This window comes from Topomyia yanbarensis, chromosome 2 (assembly GCF_030247195.1).
Source record: "Topomyia yanbarensis strain Yona2022 chromosome 2, ASM3024719v1, whole genome shotgun sequence".
In the NCBI taxonomy this organism is placed as follows: domain Eukaryota; kingdom Metazoa; phylum Arthropoda; class Insecta; order Diptera; family Culicidae; genus Topomyia; species Topomyia yanbarensis.
In genome coordinates, this window is record NC_080671.1 from 213,584,224 (window position 1) to 213,606,223 (window position 22,000).

Sequence of the window (22,000 nt, forward strand, 5' to 3'; positions counted from 1 at the left end):
GGAGAACTCGATACCCAGCTGGAGAGCCCAAGCAGACAAATTGTCCAAGGTATCTTGCAGTGGTCCTTGCAAGTCGACGGCTTTAGGACCTGTAATAGAGACCACGCCGTCATCTGCAAGCTGCCTTAGCGTGCAGGAATTGACAAGACATTCGTCAATGTCATTCACGTAAAAATTGTAGAGGAGAGGGCTTAGACATGCGCCCTTGGGAAGGCCCATGTAGCTAAATCGTGATGTCGATAAATCGCCATGCGAGAAATGCATTTGTTTTTCAGACAACAGGTTTAGCAAAAAGTTATTTAAAATTGGCGAAAGACCATGCTGGTGCAACTTCTCATAAAGAATGTTGATCGAAACTAAATCGAAAGCCCCCTTAATATCCAAGAATATTGATGCCATCTGCTCTTTGTTAGCATATGCCATTTGAATTTCTGTTGAGAGCAACGCAAGGCAATCGTTCGTCCCTTTGCCTTTGCGGAAGCCAAATTGTGTATCTGACAGTAAGCCATTTGTTTCGACCCAATTATCGAGGCGAAACAAGATCATTTTTTCGAATAACTTCCGGATACAGGACAGCATTGCAATCGGACGATACGAATTGTGGTCGGAGGCTGGTTTTCCTGGTTTTTGGATGGGGATGACCCTCACCTGTCTCCAGTCATGTGGGACAATGTTAGATTTTCTGTGCCGGGGTGGAATCCGGACAAACTTTCTTGGCGAAATCGAATATCCAACGGTTTGAATATTCCACGCTCTCGTTAGTACTGTTTCGGTTTCGCATACGTCGGGCCGTGCCTCAAAGAGTGCTCATCGATGTTTCTCTTGTTAACCCGTCGACAAACCGGCGCCAGTAACTGCGTTTCTTAGCTTTCATTAAATTTTTCATTCGCTTTTCTAATATCGCGTACACTCGATAACTAGCAACTAACCCGTCGTTCCGGAAGGTTTTATACGCGGCAGCTTTCTCCGCGTACACGTTTGAGCACTCTTTGTCCCACCACGGGTTGGGAGAACGTTTTTGGGTGTTCACGTCGGGTACTCGTTTCGTCTGAGTTTGAATCGCGCTATCGAGAATCGAGTTGGACAAAAACTTATATTCTTCCTCCGGGGGAAGTACCTGTGTTGAAACGATAGTTTTGGATATCGCAGCAGCGTAGCTCTTCCAATCAATGTTTCGTGTGAGGTCATAGGGAACATTGATTGGTGCCGATGGTCTTGAACCAGTGGTGATTGCAATTACAATTGGTAAGTGGTCACTACCGTGGGAATCAGATATTACCTTCCACTTGCAATCTAACCGTAGTGATGTCGAGCATAAAGATATGTCCAGTGCACTTGCTTGCGCAGGTGGTCTAGGGATCCGTGTCATTTCCCCTGTGTTCAGAATTGTCATATTGAATTTGTCACAAAGGTCTTGAATTGTCGAAGATCGATTATCGTCGTATAGACAGCCCCACCCCGTACCGTGAGAGTTAAAGTCTCCAAGAAGCAGGCGGGGCGAGGGAAGGTGTTCAATCACGTTGGAGAATCTTCGATATCCCATCATGGCCCTAGGAGGAATGTAAATAGAAGCAATGCAAAGATCTTTGCTTTTGATTGTTGTTTGACAAGCGACAACTTCAATGCCTGGCGTCGAAGGGAGGTTGATTCGATTGAAGGAGTAGCACTTTTTGATCCCTAAAAGTACCCCCCCCCATATGAGTCTTCTCGATCCAAGCGGATAATGTTAAAATCGTGGAAGTTGAGATTTATATTATAAGTTAGCCATGTTTCACATAGAGAAAATGCATCACAATGCTTGTAATTTAGCAAGTGTTTTACTGAATCGATTTTGGGGATAATACTTCTGCAGTTCCACTATAAAACAGTGATCAGATCCCTGATTCCGTCTAATAAGTTAGCCATCGAAGGATACGATCGCTGTAAGGAGGGGCCATTGTTCAGTCAACTGTTTTAAAAATGTTCTTACTGTTGGTAAAATAGCAACCAGCAAGCTTTTCATAGGATCGGTAATGTTGAAAGCTGTGAATATCCAGTCCACAATGTCAGAAAATTTAAGGAATCCCGTTTTAGGGTGAGTTTCTGACTGTAAAATTGGAGCACTTGGGATTTTTGGTGCCCCGGGAAGTGCTGGGAACTCCTGGTTGTATCTCAATTTCCCAAAACCAGGAGGTATTATCTTCGGATTTGTACCAGCACTTCCAGTTGATGAATTATTTTTATTTTGTACCCTTGTTTGGGACAACCTAGGACCCTTACGAGGAAGTTCAGGTGAGTTTTGATTAGGTCTTTTCCTAGAGTTTCCAAGCGGAGCCAAAGAATGCCCCTCGCAAGGGTCGTTAGAGGCGTTATCGTCAGTTGGCAAGAGAGCGAATGGGTTTTCGGAGATAAGTGGAACAGCTCTTTTAAGCATTTCTGCGTAAGAGCGTCTGGAGCGATCTTTGGCGGATCGCTTCAGTTTATCCGCGCGAAGTTTGTACGTTGGGCATGTCAAAAGTGCATGCGGATTCTCCCCACAGTAAACACACTTCTCAGCGGGCCTACTGCAAGTATCATCCGCATGGCGTTCCCCACATTTACCGCACCGTTGCTTGTTGCTACAGTAGGTGGCCGTGTGACCTAGCTGCTTGCAATTGGAACAATTCATGACCCGCGGTACAAACAGGCGTACAGGTAGACGAGCTCCTCCCACTTCAACGTAGCTCGGAAGTGCAGATCCGGCGAAGGTTACGCGAAACGAGTCTGATGGATAGTAATTACCATCTTCGATGGACTTTGAGTGCAATTGCTTGCACTTGAAGGTTAGGGTCCTTAAAGCGGCCAGCCCCATCATTCATCAGATCATCGACAGTTAGACCCGCATCACTTACCACACCGTCGATCTCCACATCACGAGAAGGGATGTAGACGCGATACTCCAGCGTAAAGAGGCTATTGCTAACGATATCATTGGCCTGTTTCAAGTCAGTAACGACTACGCGCAGTTTATCTGACTTAACCTTTTTAATCTCGGTTACGGCCGAGTAACGTTTTGTCAGCTCCCGTGCAACAGTTATGCTGTTTAACGGTTTATTTTTGGGCCGAAAGTATACCACCCAAGTACCAGCGGATCCATCCTGGTAAACCTTGACTCGGGGGGCTGTGAGACATTGGGGGGAAGTGGATCGACCATAACATTATCTGTCTCAGTATCAGATATATGTTCTTCTTCCCCATAATATTCGTCTTCGGAGGGTGATCCTTCTGTTTGTTCCATTTTGTTGCGGGAGCAACACGCTCGACCGCACTGTTTAACTTAAATCAAAATAAAAAATCAAAAGCAATAAAAAGAAAAAAAATCGATAAGAAAAGTAAAAAACAAAACACTTCAACAGTTGGTTCCTGACGAGCTGGTAGGTGAATTGATCCTTCGTTTGTTTTATCCGTCACCCGCGTGACCTTCACACAATAGAGCTGATATAGCTCGTCTAAACAAAGCCGTCTTTCAGGCAAGAAAATTGTTTAGTAACTTCACTGCACCGATATCGCAGGTAATAATTATCACTCGCGGGACTGTTTATTACTAATGCTTTACTGCAGCCTCTGCCACAGCAAGCACCTTCGTACTACCGAAAAAACTAAACCACACCGGAGAGAACAAAAAGCACTTGTTTCCCGGTACAAAGTTGGGTTACGAATGGTTTTCGAAGAGTTAAAGTTGCTTTATCCAGGCACTGTTTTAAAGACTCTTAGCTATGGCGCAATTACGAAGAAATTAAAAGAGAGGTTTGATAAAGTGGAGTCGGATACTGTCTTAAGGTTTAAGTTTCGCTGCCGGAAACAAGGACCGACAGAATCCGGCGAGAATTTTATTCTGGCAGTAAAGCTTCTGGCCGAACAGTGTGATTTCGGTGAATTTCGCGATATGGCAATTAAGGACCAGTTAATTTTTGGAGTATATGATAAAAAATTACAGCAGCGTCTATTAGATGAGGAAGACTTGTCAGTTAGGATGGCAGAAAAAATTATTAAAAACCGCGAGCTTGCTACTTCGAGAGCACAGCTCCTTAATGCAGAAGATAATATTAATTCTGTGAGGCACCGTTTAGGCAGACGACAAATTCAATCAGATCCTCGACCCAATGATAATTGGAATCGGGGTAGATCGAGAAGCAGGAATGGTCGAGATAGATTCAATCGTCATCCGTACAGAGGAAGATCACGTTCAGGGCACAGGTCTTCTAGCCGAGGAAGGTACGCTAATTTTGTGTCCAATTTTTGCAAACAAAAAGGGCACATTCAGAAAAGCTGCTATCGGTTAAAAAACCAGCAAAAAAATACGGTTAAATTCATCGAGGAAGAGACAGAAAAAACAGACCAAGTACATGACTATTTCAAACGGCTCCGGGTTGACTACAATAGTGAAAGCGACTCTTCAGGTGACTATACTTGTCTGATGATTAAATCGGTAAACAAAATTAGCGAACCTTGTTTCCTTGAAGCTAAAATTGAGGGCAAAATGATGAAGATGGAAGTGGACAGTGGGTCAGCTGTGTCCGTAGTTAGCAAAATCGATTTTATGAGTAATTTTAGGCATCTGTCGTTGAAGGGTTGCAAAAGAAAACTTTTGGTAGTTAATGGGTCATCATTGGAGATTTTGGGATCGGTTCTCGTGACAGTCTTAGTCAATGGCAAACGGGCTCGTTTGGAGTTAGTTGTACTAAACTGTAATCATCGTTTTATTCCTCTATTGGGACGAGATTGGCTCGATGTTTTTTGCGAAGAGTGGAGGGAGATTTTTTAATATTTTTTCGATTAATTCCGTAATTCCACAGCATTCTACTGAACAAATTTTAAGTGAAATCAAAACAAAATACAAACATATTTTCGACAAAAGTATTTCCTCCCCCATCGCTGGTTTCGAAGCAGATTTGGTATTGCGGGAAGACAGTCCAATTTTTAGGAAAGCTTACGATGTTCCATACCGTCTAAAAGAAAAAGTGAATGATTAATTAAAAATACTTGAAAACGAAGGAATCATTTCACCAATTAAAACCAGTCTGTGGGCTTCCCCAGTGGTTGTAGTGATGAAGAAAAACGATACAATAAGGCTCGTGATTGACTGCAAGGTTTCCTTAAACAAGGTTTTGATTCCAAATACGTACTGTTACATTGATATCTGGCAACAGGGGAAGAGCAGAAATAAAAAACTAGTTTGGCAGATGGACGCCGTTTTATTTCGTTAAAAATAAAGTCCCGTACCGAATATATTCATCACGGTAACATTTGGCGACGAGGATAAACCGCAACTGCCAAGTCAATTAATAAACAAGTGATTAAATTCGGAGCGTAGACATTGATCGAATTCGTGAAAGTAAATAATAATAAACCGGTAAATCCCGGAACAGTGTGCGAAACGGGTCAAGAGAATCCGTCGGAAGATTAAACATGGATGGCTTGGCAGGATCAGGGGTTCCAAAATTCGATCCCAGTGACACATCTACCGTGTCAAGTCGCTGGAAGAAATGGAAGCGGTCGTTTGAAATCTTTCTCGAAGTCAATAATGTTACTGTCGCAGCCGGAAAAAGGTCGTACTTACTGCACTACGCAGGAACTGAAGTGCAGGACATTTACTTCAATCTAAAAGGAGATGCAGATTTAGTAGTTCCAGATGGGTCCGATGTTTACAAAGCGGCAGTGAAGCTATTGGATGATTACTTTTTACCATTGAAATGTTTGCCTCGCGAACGGCACATTTTCAGAAATTTGGAACAAGCACCAGACGAGTCTATTGAAAAATTTACTCTACGATTGCAAGAGCAGGGTCAACTTTGCGAATATGGCGAGTGGCTAGAAGTAGCCATCCAGGAACAGATATTTGAAAAAGGTTTTTCAGACGAGCTGCGGGCCAAAATCTTGACTAAAGGCGACATGACTCTAGCACAGACGGTGGAGTTAGGCCGTTCACTAGAAACTATTGCGAAACACAAGAAGAATCTTCAGAAATGCGAGGAAGTCCGTCGAGTTTCCACCAGTGCACGCGGAGAGTGCTTTCGTTGCGGCAGAAGTGGCCACTACGCCAACGACGAAGATTGTCCTGCCAGAGACAAGAGATGTGAAAAGTGTCATCTAGTGGGACATTTCAAAAGGTGTTGTAAAACCAAACCGAAGGAACATGCTGCGCGAAAAGGCTCACGACTGGTACAGCAGCCGAAAGGTAAAGTTAGACAAATCAACAGTGATGATTCTACCTGCGACGAACTTGAGGCGGAAGGTTCTAATGACGATGATGGTGAAAGCATAAATTATATCTTTGCTACTAACCCCGATACAAACGATACAGTAACTTGTAAAGTTGGGGGTGTGAAACTGGATTGGCTTGTGGATTCGGGAGCCAGCGTGAATGTAATAAGTGAAGCAGCATGGGAATATTTAAAATCGCATAAATAAATTAAAAATTAAAATAGGTTAAGGTCGAACGACAGACCCGTCAGGTATCGAAGAAGCTTTTGACGTACACTCAGAAAATAAATCACGTTGCTTTTACGTGAAAACATACATGAATCTCATCCACTGCACTTTTCACTTACATTCTATCGGATGAGCCAGTAAATTATAGTTTGCCTGTTTATAAAGTAAAAGTTACCTGACTCATCAGATATAAGTTACGTGATTTGTGTATAAAAAGTAACGGAAATTCACGTAACAATGTATGTTTCAATTCATGCACTTATTACGTGAATGTCCGTTAGTAAGTATATAAACAACACGTAATTTTTACATGATAAGACAAATATTGTTTACATGAAGAAGCACATACTGATACTATTATATTATTTCAATCCCAATTCTAGTTTTTCTCAACGGTTGAAAGAAAACTGCTTTTATTTTTTTCTTCTATTTATTTACAGCCTTAGTTTAAATCAGAGTTAAAAATATTCAAATTCATTGAATGAAAATTGATCAAATTCAGCCGCATTCATTTTCAATATTCAGTGACGCAGCTGAAAACGTCAAACGAACAAACCGCACATTCATCCATTCAGATTTTCATTCGTCTCCGATTATTACACGAAGCGACCGTGCAGCAACGAATCAAACGCATCAAAGTAGGCCCTGGCACAATGTAAGCGATGATGATTGTTGTTTTATGGTTTACCGGCATTTGAAAACATTTTCCTAGATAATTAGTGAAATGAATATATTGTACGAGATTCAACTGAATGAATAAGGATGGATATTTGAATGAATATTTTTTCTATTCACTGCGAGTCGCGTCAGGTTCATTTTCAGCCGTCAAAAAAGAGCTTCGATTATTTTTAACTCTGGTTTAAATACATACACTTAAATATTAAGCTTATTCTTAACTCTTATCAAATGTTTGTTTTCAATGCGCTGAACCATCGTTGGTGGTCGATCAAAAAAATCTATAGAAATTACATCAACAAGTGATATTGCGCCTGAGGTTTCATACGCCGCGAAGTGCTTATTTTCGCCAGTAACATTCCATACTTGCAAAATTAAATAAAAATTACCATTAAGTGATATTATCTCTATAATTTCATAAAGCAGAATATTGTCTAAGTGTGACTTAACCATGAACTGCCCAGTTTTATATTCTGTTCCTTTGTGAACTACCGAGCTCGAAAGCATAAAATTAAATGAGTTATCATCGATAATTAAAGGTTGAACAATTTTCGTGAAATAATTTCGAAAACGAAGGTCTGCTAGTTGAAATTCCTTATTTTCATCTTTTTTGAGAAAAGTTTGGTTCAGGATGTCATGAGATAATTGTAAAAAAGCTTTAATACATAAAGTGTAACAAATATTTTTCCTGGAAGTTATTATGTGAGAGTATTGTTTAAAACCTTTGTGTTTGGCTTCATTGCGGAAGCACATCATATTTTGAATAGGTCCCGAAATTAGAATTATGGTTGGGTAATGAACTACGAAATGATGCTTGGGCTTAAGATCCTTTTTAAATAGTTCTATATACAAAGTGTGGTGCAATGCAATCTGGTGACGTAACTGTTCTATTTCGTCCTTTAAGAACGATCGCTTTAAACACGAATCTACTAATTGAATCAACGTAATAGCATATACCCACACCGGCTCATCTTGTGGCACATACTGGCCAACAATAAACGTAAAATAGTGACAAAGAATTCGCATTTCATTCGAAGTCATTCTTATTGAAACCGATTTACGTTTCAGTTTGTTGACATATGTTTCAGTTATATTTGGCATTCGAGTGAGCTCTTTATCCAAACAAGTTTGTCCTACTTCCTTTCTACGATTATTCAAGTCTTTAACAGAGAAATATTTTTTTTGGTATATAAAATGATCTAAAATTTCGGTGAAACCATATTTGCAGATACCACTGCTGAAAAGGTCATGCATAGCATCTGCGGTTTTATTTTCTATCACATGGAAAGACGGTAGCGTGTTGAACACTGAGTGTCCTGAAATACCTGTATCGCTATGCCTGTCAATTGAAACATCTTCATCATAATCCTGCTTACGTCGGATACAGTCCGCATGTTCCCTAATGTCTGACTTAAGTAGCTCTTTTGGTCTTCTACAAAAACGGCAATAGAATGTAGCATTAAATCCCGTTGACAATAAGAGCATAGTATGTATACCCAAGTTGTCTCCTTGGAACAAGCAAAGTACAATTCTTACTAAGACAACCTCATTGCATAATTTTAAGTATATGCCTTCTTCTTCTATAGTTTTAAATGTGTTTACTAATTCTTCAATTAATTTATTCACTCCGATATTCTTAATATCTACCTTTTTGAGCATACCAGCTACGAAAATATTGTTTAATTTTCCAAGGAATTCTTCAGGGATTGTTGGAAAATTGTAATAAATCCCACAAACAGAGTGTCGATTGCTGTGTGAACTTTGCGAATCGTTTACTTCAAACTCATCTGCATAGAGCCATAGTGGAAGTACTATGTCATTTTTATATCGGGCTTTAATTTCTCTCCATTTTATACCATTGACAAAGTTCAAAATTTCGGACGAGTTTTCCAACTGTTCAGTATTTTTTAATATTGTGTGCAATACGTTATTGCATTCAAAAAAGGCTTTAATTTGATCGGCAATAGGCATTAAGATAAGATAATTTGGGTATATTTGATCGTCAAAGTCTACTTCAATCGACTTAGAGCTAACTTTTCCATCTTTTTCTATAGTTTTCATTACTGGTGGTGAAAGTCCTAAAGTGCAACTCAAATGTTTAAATAGTTTATAATCTGAACTGATTGGTCTGAACAAAGATTTCATCTTACTGATAGAGCTTTTAAACTTAAAATCGTCTTCTGGATTCGCAAAAGCTATATTCAATTCTTGAATCTGAGCAGCAAGCTCTGATAACAATATTGACACTTTATCTTGAATGTCGTAAACGTCTTTTCTCGAAAAGTTATTTTTAGTATGAAGGCTTAGAGTGAAATCAATTGCAAATCTACTCATTTTATCAGACGGGCACGTGAATGATTCAATTCCTAAATAATTATCTGCATCAGGTCTTGTTTTTTTAGCAGGTGGTGTATCTTCATTGTTATTAGGAAAAGAAATATTGGATAGAGGAACTGTCTGAAAACTATTATTTTGATACTGGCATGTAACTTTTGGATGGTTTTTTGTGGGAAGTTTTGAGTGATTTATGATGTGTTTTCTGAACGGATGATACTTTGAAAAATATTGTGTACATGAACCAAATGTGCATTTGTACCTATATGCTAATGGAATTACATGGTCTTCTTTAATATGAAGCAGATATTTATCAACAGCTGAAAACTGCTGGTTACATTCCGGTTGCATACAGCTTATCATGTTGGTGGGATGTTTACTTTCAAATAATTTTTCAATTTGTTAACACTTGAATATCTCTATCTAATATTGACTCTCTGTGGTATATCATAAACAAAATCGCTGAGGAAATGCCACACCAATTTCGACAATCGCGAATATGAGAGTCCCAAAACAGCCGTAAACTTAATCAAAACATCTATAGCTCTTGCTGCCGAAGGAAGCTCGTAGGATATTTTGCCGTAGTACACAAAAAATTGCCTGATGGGACCATTAAGTCCGCTTCCAAAGAAAACCAATTTTGGTATGATGGGTTGACCTCGTGCGTTGTACTCGGAATAAATGGATTTCAATTTTTCTTTTGCGGCTTCTTCGTCCTCTACAAATAGAATCGTGTCGTCCTGGGCCACAGAAATAGTCGGCTTATATCTTACTCCTGCAGAAATAGGAAGCGCAGTGCTAAGTATTAACAACAAAGCACTACCTCTGATATCTGAAATAAAAATTTAAAAAAAACAGAATTGATGTGACTAATTTCAGTTAAGTGACGGTTTAAAAGCAGTTTGTATGTCTAAAGATGGCCAATATTGACCAGTTGCAGAATATAACGTCAGTCTTTCTGTAAAACTTACAATTCACCAAATATTTTAATATAGTAATAATTGGTAGGTTCACTTGGACTAGATTATGCAGTTTTTTACATGGATTTGCATGCAATCTATAAAAGAGCCAAGATTAATTATTTTCGAAAGAACAAAATACGTACGTGTATTAAATTATGTAAACTTTGATTTCTGTTATAGTATGTATTGATTCCTTGCTCAATTTTAACGGCCTTTTAAAGGATTAAGCAAAACTTAAAACAAACATGCCAACAATGTCCCATACTTTACTCACTCACCAAACATTGGTTCTTCATAATCTGCTACACGCAGAAGAATCAGGCCTTTTTGAATCAACAAAACGTTTAGTTGAATCAAAAACGTGGTGAATGACTATTTCAAACTGAAATGGGCGTTTTTCGAAAGCATGTATTTGGTTTAGTTCAACAAATACTTCTGTTTACATTTCAAATAGAAACATTTGTTAAAAACCAACAGAATCTTTGTTTAATTTCAACTAAATTTGAGTAGTTCTCTCCTTTGGTTAATAAAAACGATTTGTTTTTGTTTCTTCAAACTTGTTTGTTCGTTTAAACTTATCATGAGTTTGTTGTTTCAAACGAAATATTTGTTGAAACTACTGAAAAGCCAACAAATGAATTAGTTGGTAATTTCAACCAACAGTATAGATTGAATCAAACCTGAATCTTGTTTGTCACTATATCAAACGGGAAAATTATTTAAAACCAAAATTTGCTTAATTTTACTAATTTTTTTTCTGCGTGTATGTTATGAGGCAATTGTTATGCATTAAGCTATACAAAATTAGGCCTGCATAAATTTGATAAACCCATTGTTGGAATTGCAAGCAAACCTGCGATCACAGGTTTGCTTATAACTCCGGCGACGGGTTGATCAACGCCTCGTCCAACGGAAAGTCAGCGGCTTTGCGCCGCTTTGGATCCATGGCCTCGGATATGCGGCCAAGCCACATCACACTAGCTCCGCAGCTCACTTGTTAAAGCACTATCATTGCTTTGAGTATTATTAAGCACAACTTATTTTTTTAGTTCACCAAACTTAGGTTAAAAATTTTACATATCCGCTCTCGGATTCGGTTTATTATTTAGAAATACACCTTGTTGGCAAAAAACCGCATCAAAATTGAATCTCTTTCACTAAAGTCTCTAAACTAGACAATTACTATCAAATTGTACCCGTCACTGAGAAACTGGCATAAGGCCCAACTGCTTTGGTCATCGTGATACGAGCAGAGGATGTCGCATGTCGGTTCCTTATGTGGCACTTTCTGCAACCTGTTTAAAGCTTGATCTAAAGCATATCGATCAAGGCTCTGACGACATACAAAGAAAAGATTTATCTAGCTATCAGAGCAAGTGGGAGATGATCAAACATCGTGAAAAATTTCCAGACTATCGGGTGACTATTCTTTCATAACACTCCTCGCAGAACCGTACACTTACGCAATCTTGTGGGACTCATGAATCTTGGAGGATCAGGATTCTCGGTAAAATCATTAATACACGTAGGCTCGCCGCCACATTCTTGGTAAAACCAATTGGTTTTCTCTTGCATTTTGGTCTACTTTCGTGAATAATCGTTAGGAGTTTCTTCTCCTGTGAAACTTTCACTTCTTTCACTGTCACTACTGTAGCAGTCGTAGCATGTTTTGAATCAACGGGTTTGCTGGAAACGAATGGAGTACTCTAGCCAATCGTTCCCGTCTTAAAATAGATTCATTAACTCCTGAAACTTGCCTTGCTCATTCATCGAACATCAATTTACCTTTGCACATTTACCTCCTAAGCCAAACGGAAATCCCGAACTACTTTTTCTGAACCGAGACTACGAAATTTATTATTACAACGTCAACGAACAAAATATATAAATTTATTGATATATCCCAAAGACGATGTTTTAATTATAAAGACACGCGGAGATAAAAACAGTATTTGGCTACAGCGATGCCAGATGTTAAGACATGTTTTCATTTTGAAGTCATTTGAAAGGTTGTGAAGATAGGTTTTTATTTTGAACACACAGAACTTTATTTATGCATCGATAGCATACTATCTGCCTCTCGTTTCTTCTGCTGTAAATGTTATACATTGGACATATTCAATCTATCCACTCATTGAATGCTTACTAGAAGCAAATACAAATATGTATTTAAATTTGTATTTGCTAGAAGTAAAGGCTAGAAAATGCATGAAAATCACAGCAGAATAAAAGAAATGGGAATAGAAAAAATGCTAACTTGCTAAGTTATTTTGTTATTGCGCACATCCCTAAGTGTCCGTGGGGAATTGGAGAAAGCCCACTACTTTTCAAGCGCTACATAATAATATTACTAAATAAGCTATTCCGAATCGATAATATTTAAAATGACCGTTAAAGTGGGCAAAGCATTATTTTTGAGTGTTATGTCTGTTAGTCACCTCCGCTATTTGGAAATTATTTAATTGTTGTTTTGGAGTTTTTCAATGATACAGATATGAGAAATTCAGCGCATAAATCTCGACACACATATGATTACGGCTTAAAAGCTAACTGTCAAAATCCTCTTTGAAAGGAAATTCCGGACAAACCGTTACTCGCCAATCACAGATGTTGGTAGTCAAGTAAAGAGAAAAGTTTTCTCTTTCATTAACTGCGATGAACTGTGTTTAGCCAGAAACGGTTTGTTTGGAATTTCCTTTCAAAGAGAATTTTGACAGTTGGCTTTTAAGCCGTAATCATATGTTTGTCGAGAAATGTAATCTTTTCCATTAGTATTGTACAAAGGTAACTTTCATGTTTATTGAATAAGATCAATAAACACACTGTCAAAGTATATTTTGAGGGGAAATTCTGCACAAACTATTACTCGCCAATTATAAATCACGGTAACAGATGATGAAGAAACGTTTCTCTTTCATAAAATGTTAACATCCATGCTCTATGAGCAATTCCCCGGTCAAACCAGTCGGAATTTGATTCGGAATCCTGAATGGAGTCAGATGGATTCCAAATCAAATGCAACAACCGATTCTGAAACCGATTGAGTCGGAATCGGTTGTTGCATTTGATTTTGAATCCATAATGACTCCATTAAGAAATCCGAACTGGTTCCGCAATGAGTTTAACTGGGTAAAAGAGATTATAACTACCAGAGGGAGCAAAGCGCTACTGTCTCCATGTATTCACGGACTGAAACATGGGGTCTCGCTCTAGCATATTGTATCCCATTACTTTGACATGTGTGTACCCGGGGCATTATGTGTCAAACTAATGGGCCTATCAGAGCGTAAGAACGAGATGATAAATTTTCAGCGCTAACAGCGACATGCGACCTCTGGTAGTTATAATCTCTTTTAACTGGGTTGAAGTAAATTTTGAGCGTATTATTGACCCTTTAAAAAAACACTCGTGAACTGGTCATTTGTGACCAGCCCCGTGAAAACTGTTTGTTGCCTGAAGCTGCCACAAATACCAGTACACCGGGCAAAATTTGCATTGAATTTCCATAAAAACGACTTATGACTTTCAGACATAAGGATTTTAAATGGATTTCATAAGTTTGTCTTATGATTTGGAGGGGAAACTTTCCAAATCCATCTCTTACTATTTTCATAAGACAGTCTTAAGAAATTTATGATAATGTCCGAATGAACGCCATAAGTGCCCATTTATGAAAATTGCTGACATTTCTAAGTAGAAAACATGATAGAAAAAGTGATTTTCATAAAACAGTCTTATGAAATTCATCACAATGTTCGAATGAATGCCATAATTTTTTTTTATGTTTACTATTGTGCATTTATATAAAAACAATGTTCTAACATGACTGACATTTCTCGAGCGTTTTCGATAGAGTGAAAAAATCAACTGTCAAAATAAACCTTGAGAAGAAATTCGGGACAAATGAACCCCCAAGTATAGATCCCATTACAAGATTGAGGAGAAAACTCTCTTACTAAATATTAAAATTTATACATAATGAGCATCGCTTCGTCGCTATTTTCCGGAAAACTGGATTTAGACAATAAGGTTCATAACTGAATGATTATGTTTACAACTTCTAAACTGATTTTGATAATTATACGCGTCGCGATAAATACGCGCCAGGCACTAATTATATGCACAGTTTATTTCAAAGTTCATATCAATGATAATCGGATTTCTTCAACAAAAGTCATAACCATGTAAATTGATTTAAACCACTCAGTAATTTATTGAATAAATTGAACAATTATTTGAAATTTTATTTCAATTTCTGTAAAAACCTCGGTTATTTTGCTACAAAACGCAACTAAAAGGCACTGGCTTAAAACTATTAGCTCCTGGTTGGACTTCTATGCCACTACTGAATTCATAAGATGCAATTATGAACTTTTCACAAAAGAGACGTTTATGAAAAATTCAATATAATTTTATAGAATCAATAACAGATCTCGTACGGGTTTCATAAGAAAAACTTATGAAATTCTTTAACGCATATATTGGAGCAGAGTCATAAGACTGTCTTACGAAAAACATAATTTGAACTTCCATGGAGTGCATGAATAAAGATAAATGTCTTCATAAGCCTGCCTATGACATTCGAAAGCGTTTGATGGCATCGTCAGAAGGCTGGTTCATATGCCGAGACTTATGAAATTCTCATGTGCTTTTTCCTCGGTGTAGCGCTAGCTATGTTTCAAATATTTAAGGTCTATTCACATGAACTGCATAACACTGTTTGAAAGTGGGAGTCAAAATAAATAAATAATAACAATATATGAGATTTTTCTTGCATTGCTTATTCTCCATAAAATCCGAACTCTTTTTTTACCTGTATTCCAGGTAAGTACATCAAAATGAAGTTTGTTTGCATTCGACAAGTTTCAGGTCGAGTTAACAATATTGGCTCTTAGCAATGTCATTTTTGGCAACTATCCGAGCCAGGAAGCCAGCTTATGTTGGCTTCATTCATTTTTCAAAGAAATGTCAAAACATTCACCCTCTTGTTTGTGACCTTTTGACATAGTTGGAATTTTATAAATATTTGAAATCGATCGTGAACCGACAAATGGGCCTATATAACAAATATACACAAACGGAGATATGAGTAATATCTTAAAGAGGAGTAAAAATACTTCATAATAAATATAAAAACTCATTTTTAAATGTTTCACACTTCATGAAAATCAATAAAAAACAAAACGGCGGATCCGACTTTCAGCTGTAAACAAGCCGCCAGGCGGATTACGCCTCTGCATTTCTAAGGTAGTGTGTACGGGCGAAATTGACAGCATCATTGTTTACAAGGTCCGTAAACAGAGTCGCCCTAAACAAAAACCAACTGCTTGATACGCCCGGGGAGAATAACAAATTTTCCCCTCCGGCGAGCACGGCGAAACCCACATTTGGTTTTTGTTTTCTGGCGACACTGCAGGGCGAAATTGTGAGTGGTCAAAATAAGAGGGCGACTCAAAAATGGCCTAATCAACATTTCATAACAACACTGGGCGAAATATATTTTTTTCAATTTTATCAACGAAAACGTTATTATATAAAATATATTAGTAATGCTTCTGAAAACTAGTATTGTTTTAAAGTGTTTCAATACATTTGAAAAAGCAGTGTGCAAACACTGTTAAAATACGATTTAATTTTCTGAAGCGAATTTTCAAAGCTATTTTTCTCGATTCGATATCATTGCGTCTTCGGCCCTTTGGTCGGTTCATGATCGAAATGAATATCTGGCAGCCCTGATAACACCAAAATAAATAAACAAAACTATACTCTGTTAAAATCAGCTGCGGTATTTGATTCAGATTAGTGGTTGGTTTCTACTAGAACTAGAAGTTGAACGCAACAATTGTTTCGACGTGGGATTGGTTGTTGCAAGTGGAAGTGCTCCGATGTTTACCATCCTAGCAAAAAAGTTCATACAAATTTTATAAAAATGTTCCCTGGCCGCAACATATTTGTGATCGGAACGGAATGTCCGCAGACCACACAAGCTTCATCATGCAGTTCTGTTATGTATTTTTGGAATACTTCGGTGTGGTTTTCATTGTTTCCAGTGATGTTGAAGGTATGTAAGTTAAGGGCTAAAAATCTTAGGAATAAGCAGTGAAAAGAACGAATAGCATTTTCGGTTTTTGCACCCATTTGTCTATGCTACATTCAAGCTTGGCCGTCTTTAGTGTATCTTTTATTCTATACTGATGCAGCATCAGACAAAACTGAAAACGCTGTAAGTTTGCATCATTCGTGCCCCAAATGTTCCACTGAATTTAAAAAAGTAGAACATATTTGACACGTTTTTCAAGAGATTCGATTTATGAATAAATAATTACCTTCGCTCGTGTTTTCCAGGTGCTTTAACAGGCCAACTGCCGATGGATCGTTCGCTCTCTTCTCGACATACGTGCCGATCTCCGCAACGGTCGCTCGCAGTCTCTCTAATCCTTCTGGTAAGTCGAGAAAAAGAGCAGCAAAATCAAGATCGATCTGTGAAATAAATAATAAAAATCAGTACATATAGCATTGAACAATTATAAATAGTACCAGTTGATAGCCATAGTCGCTGGCATAATGTTGGAAACTGTTTAATAATTTCGGAACTGCTTTTGAATTTTTAATAGAGATTTGCTATATTCGTGGCTTGCTGCCCATTTATCTAGCACTGTTGACCAAGGTTCTCGATTCAGAAGTAACCACTTTGTCGAATCATTTATTGTAGTTTCGCCTGTCGGTGTGCTTTGGAGAGCTTTAATCTTTTTGGTGTGTTCTTCCTCTTTTTTAGTAGCTTTTCGTTTTTTCTGCTTGAGGTTGCCTACTTTATTCGCAATCTTCCCTCCTGGGTTCTTGCGGTCCCCTTCTCGCGGGATGTAATAATTTTCCTAAAACAAAACATTTAGTTATAAAATATTTCGAATATTATTTTTTCTATATTACCTCTCTCTCTAATCGAAAAAGCGACGTAACAGCGCAACTATAGCCTATTAAGTCGTCAGATGTGAGCTTGGTCTTAGATTGGATGTGGTATCGCGCAATTATCTCGGCCAGCTCACCCTGTTTCGTGTCTGACAGTTCGCCTTCCTTCGCCTTACATAGAATTTCCTTGCCAGTTTCCGTCGTATTTAAAAGCTCTTCTAAAGCAGTTGTGCACAATATTTTATGACGCTGAACCTCTATCCAGCCGTCGTCAAACCCGGAATTTTTGCCTTTCTCAATAGAAAGGTATTGCAATTGCTCTGAAAACCGACTTTTTAACGGAGGGCCGAGTGACATATACCATTCGATTCAGTTCGTCGAGTTCGGCAAATGTCTGTGTGTGTATGTATGTATGTATGTATGTGTGTGTGTGTGTGTGTGTGTGTATGTGTGTGTGTATGTGACCAAAAATGTCACTCATTTTTGTCAGAGATGGCTGAACCGATTTTGACAAACTTAGTCTCAAATGAAAGGTGCAACGTTCCCATAGGCTGCTACTGAATTTCTAATGGATCCGACTTCCGGTTCCGGATTTACAGGGTGATAAGTACGAACACGCAGAAAATGTCGATTTTAATAAATTCTGCAATGAATGTATAAAGGTGAAAATTTTTCCAAAATACGACCACAACTGCTTCGATTTGTAGTATTAGGTCACTAACATCCATTCAAAGTCTATTTGGCCACATTGGCCACCATCCTCGGTTCCGGAAGCCCCGGCGGAAGTATCTAAATTCAGAATAACAGTCACATCGGTTTCTCGGAGATGGCTAGACCGATTCGACTAAACTTGGCCTCAAATGAAAGGTATTGCGTCCCCGTAAATGGCTATTTAATTTCATCCCGATACGACTTCCGGTTCCGGAGTTACAGGTTGTGGCGTGCGATCACATAGCAAATTGTGATTCAAACCGATACTCCGATGAAAGCAAAAAAGGTAAAAATTTCGCTAAAATGTCTCTCAAACAACTTAAATTTGCTGTTCTAGGTCACCGACGGCCAACCAAACTTTCGTTGACTACATTGACCACCATAAACGGTTCCGGAAGTGCCCGGGAAAAGCGGCCATCTTTCAAAATTTACGAACTCACATCAGTTTCCCGGAAATGGTTGGGCCAATTTTCACAAACTTAGTCCCAAATGATAGCTATATTATCCCCATAGATGTCTATAAAATTTCGTACGGATCGCTTATATGGTTCCGGAAATATAGACTAAACCGTCCGGTCACATATGAAATTCCCATATAAGCCGGAACTCAAATTTTTTTTTTCAAAGGGGGGACCTCATGAAATTTCAGAAATCGAATTCGTATTTTTGATGCCAAACATCTTTAAAATGCATGAAACGTCGAGATTTTATGTTATCTCGAAAAATTTTTTTTTTATAAAAATCGACTTTTTGGGACTGCCGATTTTGCACCTTTTTGCCTTTCTCAATAGAAAGGTATTGCAATTGCTCTGAAAACCGACTTTTTAACGGAGGCCCGGAGGGCCGAGTGACATATACCATTCGATTCAGTTCGTCGAGTTCGGCAAATGTCTGTGTGTGTGTGTGTGTATGTATGTGTGTATGTATGTATGTGTGTGTGTATGTGTGTGTGTATGTGACCAAAAATGTCACTCATTTTTCTCAGAGATGGCTGAACCGATTTTGACAAACTTAGTCTCAAATGAAAGGTGCAACGTTCCCATAGGCTGCTATTGAATTTCTAATGGATCCGACTTCCGGTTCCGGATTTACAGGGTGATAAGTACGAACACGCAGAAAATGTCGATTTTAATAAATTCTGCAATGAATGTATAAAGGTGAAATTTTTTCCAAAATACGACCACAACTGCTTCGATTTGTAGTATTAGGTCACTAACATCCATTCAAAGTCTATTTGGCCACATTGGCCACCATCCTCGGTTCCGGAAGCCCCGGCGGAAGTATCTAAATTCAGAATAACAGTCACATCGGTTTCTCGGAGATGGCTAGACCGATTCGACTAAACTTGGCCTCAAATGAAAGGTATTGCGTCCCCGTAAATGGCTATTTAATTTCATCCCGATACGACTTCCGGTTCCGGAGTTACAGGTTGTGGCATGCGATCACATAGCAAATTGTGATTCAAACCGATACTCCGATGAAAGCAAAAAAGGTAAAAATTTCGCTAAAATGTCTCTCAAACAACTTAAATTTGCTGTTCTAGGTCACCGACGGCCAACCATACTTTCGTTGACTACATTGACCACCATAAACGGTTCCGGAAGTGCCCGGGAAAAGCGGCCATCTTTCAAAATTTACGAACTCACATCAGTTTCCCGGAAATGGTTGGGCCGATTTTCACAAGCTTAGTCCCAAATGATAGCTATAATATCCCCATAGATGTCTATAAAATTTCGTACGGATCGCTTATATGGTTCCGGAAATGTAGACTAAACCGTCCGTTCACATATGAAATTCCCATATAAGCCGGAACTCAAATTTTTTTTTTCAAAGGGGGGACCTCATGAAATTTCAGAAATCAAATTCGTATTTTTGATGCCAAACATCTTTAAAATGCATGAAACGTCGAGATTTTATGTTATCTCGAAAAAATTTTTTTTTATAAAAATCGACTTTTTGGGACTGCCGATTTCGCACCTTTTTGCCTTTCTCAATAGAAAGGTATTGCAATTGCTCTGAAAACCGACTTTTTAACGGAGGCCCGGAGGGCCGAGTGACATATACCATTCGATTCAGTTCGTCGAGTTCGGCAAATGTCTGTGTGTGTATGTATGTGTGTATGTATGTATGTGTGTGTATGTGTGTGTGTATGTGACCAAAAATGTCACTCATTTTTCTCAGAGATGGCTGAACCGATTTTGACAAACTTAGTCTCAAATGAAAGGTGCAACGTTCCCATAGGCTGCTATTGAATTTCTAATGGATCCGACTTCCGGTTCCGGATTTACAGGGTGATAAGTACGAACACGCAGAAAATGTCGATTTTAATAAATTCTGTAATGAATGTATAAAGGTGAAAATTTTTCCAAAATACGACCACAACTGCTTCGATTTGTAGTATTAGGTCACTAACATCCATTCAAAGTCTATTTGGCCACATTGGCCACCATCCTCGGTTCCGGAAGCCCCGGCGGAAGTATCTAAATTCAGAATAACAGTCACATCGGTTTCTCGGAGATGGCTAGACCGATTCGACTAAACTTGGCCTCAAATGAGAGGTATTGCGTCCCCGTAAATGGCTATTTAATTTCATCCCGATACGACTTCCGGTTCCGGAGTTACAGGTTGTGGCGTGCGATCACATAGCAAATTGTGATTCAAACCGATACTCCGATGAAAGCAAAAAAGGTAAAAATTTCGCTAAAATGTCTCTCAAACAACTTAAATTTGCTGTTCTAGGTCACCGACGGCCAACCAAACTTTCGTTGACTACATTGACCACCATAAACGGTTCCGGAAGTGCCCGAAAAACCGGCCATCTTCCAAAATTTACGAACTCACATCAGTTTCCCGGAAATGGTTGGGTCGATTTTCACAAACTTAGTCCCAAATGATAGCTATAATATCCCCATAGATGTCTATAAAATTTCGTACGGATCGCTTATATGGTTCCGGAAATATAGACTAAACCGTCCGGTCACATATGAAATTCCCATATAAGCCGGAACTCAATTTTTTTTTCAAAGGGGGGACCCCATGAAATTTCAGAAATCGAATTCGTATTTTTGATGCCAAACATCTGCATGAAACGTCGAGATTTTATGTTATCTCGAAAAAAAATTTTTTTATAGAAATCGACTTTTTGGGACTTTGCCGATTTCGCACCTTTTTTTTCAGTTCAATATTACCATGGCTGTTTTTTCTTTTTCAAAATTTTAGAACTCGAATAATGATTTATTGTCCTGTATATAGTTGTCATGTGATGTATATTAATAAAATGTAATATATGCATTTAAAAGTTTTTAATGAATATAAACAACGCACACATTCTCGTGATTCATGATTGAGAAAGGCACAATTGCACCGCTAGGTGGATTAAAATAGGTTTTTTTATGTTGATTTTCCTGGCTGCATGAGTCTTGATGCTCTTCCTGGCTGCTATTCAAAACATCATCACGCAGATCTATATTCCTGCGTTCGCTAATTCTTGAACATTCAGCATCGTCTTCAAGGTAGTTTTCAACTTCTATAGTTTCCGCAAACTGATCGGGCAGAACCTCCGACGAATTACCATCGTCCAGAACGTCGGCAACCAACAGCGAAAAGCTGGCTCCTGCTGCGGATGATGCAGTCGGCGCTTCTTCTTTAAGTGATTCCAAAACTAATTGTTCCTTAACCTCCGCGCCGAGAGTGGGTGATTCAGAGGAATTTGCCAGGAGTCTCACTATCTGCAATTTCTGAAAATTGAATACACTGGTAAGAGAGTAATGCATTTCGATTCAAATTTCAATAAATTACGTTGCGTTTTCTCCAGGAGCTTACTAGGTCGAAAATAGTGTCAAGCGCCCACTCAACCCCTGTCGGTTCCAATTGTTCTTGGATTTCCTCTTTTGATAGGGTCAGGAGCTCAAAAAAACCAATGTCGCACTCTGAAATTGAAGGAAATATAACATTAATTTAAA

At 38.5% G+C, this 22,000-nt stretch overlaps 1 protein-coding gene across 1 annotated transcript; it reads left to right on the plus strand.

Annotated features, from left to right (window-relative positions):
- Positions 1–5,427: 5,427 nt before the first annotated feature.
- On the plus strand, positions 5,428–6,429 carry LOC131680038 (uncharacterized). Its single transcript, XM_058960770.1, has one exon. The coding sequence runs from the start codon at positions 5,428–5,430 to the stop codon at positions 6,427–6,429; it is 1,002 nt and encodes a 333-aa protein (XP_058816753.1).
- The last annotated feature ends 15,571 nt before the right edge of the window (positions 6,430–22,000 follow it).